Raw genomic sequence first — 7,500 nt, 5'->3', positions numbered from 1 at the left:
GAGGAGAAATGAGAGCATGAGGAAGAAGGATGTAAGGGAAGGAAGACTGAAGAAGAAAAGAGGTAGGAGGAGAAGAGAAGTCAGACAAGGGAAGGAAGACTGAAGAAGAAAAGAGGTAGGAGGAGAAGAGAAGTCAGACAAGGGAAGGAAGACTGAAGAAGAAAAGAGGTAGGAGGAGAAGAGAAGTCAGACAAGGATAAGGAGAAGAGACGCATCAGCTTCAGGAGCGTAATCTGTGGCAGCTATACTCTCTGGATCTCCGTCTTCTTCGCCAGCTGGTCTTGCAGGAATTCACGGTTGTCGAAGTCCAGCCTGCAGAAAAAAAATTCATCGGGTGACAGTCTCGAACATACAGTAACTTAACTTAACCTAACCTAACTTGATTTAAACTAATTTAACCTAACCTAACCTAACCTAACCTAACCTAACCTAACCTAACCTAACCTAACCTAACCTAACCTAACCTAACCTGACCTAATCTAACCTAACCTAACCTAACCTAACCTAACCTAACCTAACCTAACCTAACCTGACGTAACCTAACAGAACATAACCTAAACAAACCGAACCTAGCCTAACCAAATCTAACCAAATCTAACCAAACCTAACCTAATCTATTCTAACCTGACCTATCCTAGCCTGACCTGACCTAGCCTAACCTAAACTAACTTAACCTAACCTGACCTAACCTAATCTAACCTAACCTATCCTAACCTAACCTAACCTAATCTAACCTTACGTAACCTAACAGAACCTAACCTAAACAAACCGAACCTAGCCTAACCAAATCTAACCAAATCTAACCCAACCTAATCTAACCTAGCCTAATCTAACCTAACCTAGCATCATCTGACCTAACCTAACCTAACCTAACCTAACCTAACCTAACCTAACCTAACCTAACCTAACCTAACCTAACCTAACCTAACCTAACCTAACCTAACCTAACCTAACCTAACCTAACCTACCCTAACCTAACCTAACGTAACCTTACGTAACCTAACCTAAACAAACCAAACCTAGCCTAACCAAATCTAACCAAATCTAATCTAACCTAACCTAACCTAATCTAACTTAACCTGACCTAACCTAACCTAACCTAACCTAACCTAACCTAACCTAACCTAACCTATCCTAACCTAACCTAACCTAACCTAACCTAACCTAACCTAACCTAACCTAACCTAACCTAACCTAACCTAACCTAACCTAACCTAACCTAACCAAACCTAACCTCGTCAACCACTTTAGATATGCCTGCCACACAGCCATGCGGCTTGCTGTCGAGAGCATGTATATATATATATATATATATATATATATATATATATATATATATATGTATATATATATGTGTGTATATATATGTATATATATATAAGATTCTGGGATTGATTGCGCGATCTTTTGATTTCAAAAGTCCATCACTCATTAACAAGCTATATAAATCGTTAGTTCGTCCACATTTGGAATATGCTGTCTCCGTATGGTCACCGAATCTCATTAAAGACATTGACAGACTGGAAAAAGTACAACGGCGAGCCACAAAACTGATTCCAAATATCAAAAATAAATCATACGAAAATCGACTTAAGCACATGAATCTGTTTTCCCTAAAAAAGCGTAGACTCAGAGGTGACTTGATACAGGTCTTTAAGATTTTAAAGGGAATTGACAACATCAAAAGTGACAAAATTTTCACATTGAATGAGAATCAGACAAGAAACAATGGTCTCAAACTGTCCGGAAATAGATTCAATTTGGAAGTAGGTAGAAACAACTTTGCCAACCGTGTAGTTAATGAATGGAATAAACTTCCTGCACAGGTAGTGCAATGTAGTTCAGTTCCAAGCTTTAAGAATCATCTAGATAAATACCTAAGTAAGATGCTGTAATGATTGTAATTTATGTTATATTATTTGTTTTTGTTTTGTTATAATTTGTCTCTGATTTTCATTTATCATTAGTTTTGTCAATTTATTATCATTTACTATTTACCTGTTTTTGTTATTCAACTATACCTATGCATTTATTTATGTATTTTATTTGTTATTTACATTGTTATAGTTTTAATTTATTATTAATATGTTTTTATTTTATTATTATTATTATTATTATTTTTTTTTTTTTGCATCCGACCTAGATATGGATCAAAAGGTCTCCTGTCGGCATGCTTTGCCTTTGTAATCCTTTGTAATCCTTTGTAATATATATACATTGTATACATATATACATATACATATATATACATATATATATACATACATACATATATATATATAATATATATATATATATATATATCGCGGTAGGAGGTTCGACCTCATACGAACGAATTGGCATGTTCGTGTGTACACACACACACACACACACACACACACACACACACACACACACACACACACACAGAAATAGAGAGAGAGAGAGAGAGAGAGAGAGAGAGAGAGAGAGAGAGAGAGAGAGAGAGAGACTCAGAAACACGAGGATACACCAAAGGGACAGGACTTGGCCTTGATATACATGATTGCATGAGAGTTTTCCATTGATTTTGGCCTTTGTTTAACCTACATTACATTTGCCTTCACTATTTGCAGCCGATTCTATCTCTTGTCTTTCTATAAGTTTTTGTGAATTCATTCTCTATTCTTATCTCCATAGTCTCCCCTTGCCTCGTCCTGTCTTCTCTAAATGTACGTCTCCCACTCTCAGATTTCTTTGAAAAAAGTCCTTCTTCCATGTTCTTGCCGCAACTCGTGAATCTTCTTTATCTTTCCATTTCTGATAAACATTAAGCTTTGCAATCCCAAGAACAAGTTGTTTGTCCCTCAGCTGAAGATAAGAATCTAATGTTAATACTACGAAGTGCACCTAGAATATGACAGTCTTTCTCATAGTCAATACAGGTCTATCGTGAGAGTAGCCCATATTGCCAAGTAGAAGGTAAAGTTAGAAGGAAATAATTCATAAAAGAGCTTCTTATATATGTCTAAAATTTCTGGCATAAACCTTTTTTCAAAGATGAAGTAGGATTTATGCCAGAAACGTTAAATAGATAAAAGATTATCAACTTCTCTCCTGAATTCTTTTCTTTTACACCTACACTATATCCGTACGAGCTACTCTTGCAATAGACCTGTATTGACTACGAAGAAGATTGTTGTATTCTAGATGTAATTAACACTAACATCAAGTGGTTACTTTCTCCAGATGGGCAGATACTGAAACAAACTTGTTGGGATTGAAAAGACTATTGTCTATCAAAAGATGGAAAGGTGAAAGATCACCGAGAGAACATTGAATGAGAAAGTTTGTTATATTATTGGAGACGTGTTTTCCCCTTTCGTCCACTACTTGTCGTAATGAAACCGTCGAACGTTTACCGAAACCAATGCCACATGGTACGTCGCCATATCCAAAGCGTCATCCCTTTCCCCACCTTCCCCTTAGTCATGGCTTCGAATCCTTCACTCCTCTCCGATTTCCAACAGTGACCATTAGTTACCTGTCCCCCAGCAGTCTCTAAAGCGTATCATAGGGCAAAGGTGACGGCTTCGGCCGCAGCTACTCCGCGTCTCTTGACGTAGACTCCTCACCTTCTTATTTCTCCTTCAAGTCAGAGCCATACATTATCATCCGGAAGGACGACCGTGGGAGGACGTTGAGCGTCGAGGGCTACCTGGTCGACCTGTGGAGGGTCCTTGAGGATGAGCTCAACTTTACGTAAGTTTCGAGGAAGAGACCAGCGGGAATATCTGATGTTAAATGAAAAACTTTTCTACGTGATTTACTTGTCAAAGAGTGTTTCAGTTTATCAACGTGCTGTGGGCTAAAAGGTGTTGAAACTTAAAGGCCTATTTCCACAAATGGATTAAGGCAAGACGAACACTAACACATGAATACATAGACATACGCACAGGCACATACACACATATACACACGCAAAAAACTCACACGCATAACACACACGTGCACATACATATATACATACATACATACATACATACATACATACATACATACATACATACATACATACATACATACATACATACATACATACATACATACATACATGCATGCATACATACATGCATGCATACATGCATGCATGCATACATACATACATACATACATACATACATACATACATACATACATACATACATACATACACATACACATACACATACACATACACATACACATACACATACACATACACATACGCATACACACACACATATACATACACATACACATACACATACACAACCACATACGCACAAAGACGCACATATATACATACACAGGCACACACACAACCACGTACGCACAAGCATGCGCGCACATACATGTAAACAGACAAACACACGAATATTTTATAGAACAACATCCAAGACAAGTAAAAAATATAATTCTAGTAGGATATGAAACTCGTCTGAAAACGCACATACATACAAACTTACACATATACTTTATAGATCAACTTCCCTTATCTGAACACACGTGCCGTACTGCAATGTCGCACATATGTTTTATAAAACAACACCCGAGATATCTAAAATAACATACATATGTCATTCTAATACGATATGTACCTCTCATCTGAACACACACATACATACAAACTCGCACATATATTTTAAAGAACACCAGCCAAGTTAAGTAAAAAATAAAACGTTATTCTAATACGAGGAGAAACTCTTATCTCAGCCCTTTCGACAGAACTCAATGGCTCGTCCCCCAAGATGAGGAGTTCGGAACTCCCCTACCCAACGGCTCTTGGTCTGGCATGGTGGGCCTTCTGAAGAACGGGGTAAGTTGAGGTCGTGTTTGGTCTCTATAGCAACATACACATGCACATACATGTACACATGCACATACACATACACATACACATACACATGCACATACACATACACATACACATACACATGCACATACACATACACATACACATACACATACACATACACATACACATACACATACACATACATATACACATACATATACACATACACATGCACATACACATACACATACACATACACATACACATACACATACACATACACATACACATACACATACACATACACATATACATGCCCATACACATACACATACACTTCACAGCATTACCCGCAGATTAGGCCATATATGAGCTCTGAGCTCTCATTCGGGAGGGTAATACTGTCGATAACGAATCTAGCATGTCATCCAAGAGCATGTTGAATCACACTGATTCACTTATCTCTGTTTCCCAGGTGTGACTTAGTTATCTGCTCCAACATTCCCGAAAGTGCATAATAGGTCATGAGAAGCGGCTTCGGCCGCAGCTACTCAGAGCCTCCTGGTGTAAGCTCCTCACCTTCCCTCCAGTCCACCAATCTGGTCTTTCTCTTGCTCATCCTCCAGCGTGCTGACGTCGCCCTCGGGCCCTTGAGCGTGACCATCCCACGGTCCTACGTGATGGACTTCTCGCCCGCCATCGACTACCACGTCCTGCGGCTGCTCATCCTCCGGGGGACGTCGCACGATGCTCTCGACTGGGGTACCTACATCCTCGCCTTCCACTGGTACGTCCTGCACTTATGAAGGTACAGCTGAACAGATCTTAGGTGGAGGAAATAGGAAAAGAATAGGTTTACCAACAGAGTGGTTAACGAATGGAATAGACTCAGTAACCATGTAGCAGTGAGCGCTGAGGCGAATGGTTGTTCTAATAGAAGATGAGATAACTTTATGGGTGACAGGTGATGAGGGACAACGAGCTACCTAGCGTACACACGTCTCTTGCAGTCTCATCCATTCTCTTGTTCTAGGATATAGGTGTGCATGTTAGGTTCATCCAGGCTGATTCAGTTTTACGTCATGAACTTCTTTGTTCAGGGTGCAGGGAACGGTGCCTGACGAAAGAACTTTGGTTTTGGCAGTTGTTCGGGGGCCTTTGCTTTGAGGGGATTGAGGCCCTTCCCTCTAACCTCTACGTCATGACCAAGGTTCGAACCCACACGCGCTACCACTAAACCGTGGCGGGACCCCGCGTTGGCACTGAGCTGTGCCGGGGCCCGTCGCATTCATCCAGGTTATACGTCCGTATCTATATACATACCGTGCAGTTGAAGGAATAAGTGCTCCGATGCTTTTCCAGCATGTATCATAAGTGCTTTGATTCACAAGTAATTGAAAACATGGCCGCCAATTAGTCGTGGTTAAAAAAGAAGTAAGACCCAGTTTGTTTGTGTTTTAAGTGGGATTAATCTCGAAATAGAAGCTTTTTCGTCTGTGAACTGCTAACTCGTGATCGCCCTTATACTTTTGTATGATGTTATTCATTTAGCATTTATACAAGATGTATAGAGGACAGAAGATAGGGGTGAATGTAGAGGAGTTGTGTATAGATGATGCTGTGATGCACGAGGGGAGAGTGGGTGGGGGATGGGTGAGGAAGTATGAATGAGAAAAAAAATTGACGCAGCCCAAAGGGTTTTCTCCCCATCTTCTCCTTTTCTGCATAGACACAGTTATAAGGACGTGCATACACTAACCTCACACAAACGCATTCTGCTTCAGAAGTTATCCATATGAAACAATTCAGTTATTGAAATTTGATTAAAAGTTCATACAAAATTATTCCCTTTTAGACATTATCCATTTGAGCTAATTCAGTTAATGAAGCTTGAAAAAAGTGTTAATATTCATACAAATCTTGGACGGCATATGGTAAATGTGGTTGTTACAAGTTGCAAACCACTGAATGCGGTTGGAATTTGAGAATCGATTCCAAAATTGAAAAGGATTACCTGAAATGAGAAAGTTTTGATCCATTGAAACAAATCTTTTTATTAGAATAACGAATACCGAAATCTAATTTTTAATAGTATTACTATTTTTGAATAGTAATACTATTACACACGTGATATGGTTAAGGAGGTGTTAGATGGAGATTCAAGATGGAAGAGGCATTGAGGAAACTTGGGGTTGCAAGGAAAGGAGGAATCTGGCCTAGATCTCCGAGGAGCACTGCTTTAAGCTGTCCCTTTGGACATTTCTGCGAGCTTGATCAGGGCTGTCGCTGTCAATTTGGTACCAGGAATGAAGCCATTACCGTCCAATTGTTTCCAGTCTTTGGGGACATTTTGGATTGATGTGTGTGTTTACATCAACGTGGTCCTGTTTCCATGGAAATGACTGACAAAAAGAGAAGGAGGTGGAGGAGGAAGAGGAGGAGAAGGAGGAGGAGGAGGAGGAGGAGGTGGAGGAGGTCGAGTAGAAGGAGAGGGAGGAGGAGTGGGAGGAGGAGGAGGAGAAGAGGAGTAATCATTGGATGTCAGTTCCATTTCTTCGGGAGATGGTTTTGGAGGAAGGGGAGATGATTAAACTTGATAGAGATTTTGGGCGAATGTCTGGAAACCGACTGTCAGCCCTTCGGGGCCGGACTGCACTTCCAAGTGAAGACGAGGACGATGATGAGTTTTGAAGACGACGGCGGCG

At 40.0% G+C, this 7,500-nt stretch overlaps 1 protein-coding gene across 1 annotated transcript in view; it reads left to right on the top strand.

Annotated features, from left to right (window-relative positions):
- Positions 1-7,500, top strand: part of LOC143036183 (putative glutamate receptor) — a 17,813-nt gene that overhangs the window by 2,859 nt on the left and 7,454 nt on the right. Inside the window, exons 2-4 of the mRNA XM_076203431.1 lie at positions 3,614-3,720; positions 4,726-4,816; positions 5,422-5,582. Of these exons, the coding sequence (XP_076059546.1) occupies positions 3,614-3,720; positions 4,726-4,816; positions 5,422-5,582 (359 nt within the window). The remainder of the gene's footprint in view (positions 1-3,613; positions 3,721-4,725; positions 4,817-5,421; positions 5,583-7,500) is intronic.

The sequence above is a fragment of the Oratosquilla oratoria genome, chromosome 20 (genome assembly GCF_046742065.1).
Source record: "Oratosquilla oratoria isolate Oo_2021 chromosome 20, ASM4674206v1, whole genome shotgun sequence".
NCBI classification, from domain to species: Eukaryota; Metazoa; Arthropoda; class Malacostraca; order Stomatopoda; family Squillidae; genus Oratosquilla; species Oratosquilla oratoria.
Note: the sequence above shows the minus strand (reverse complement) of the source record. Positions and strands in the feature narration are given on the sequence as shown.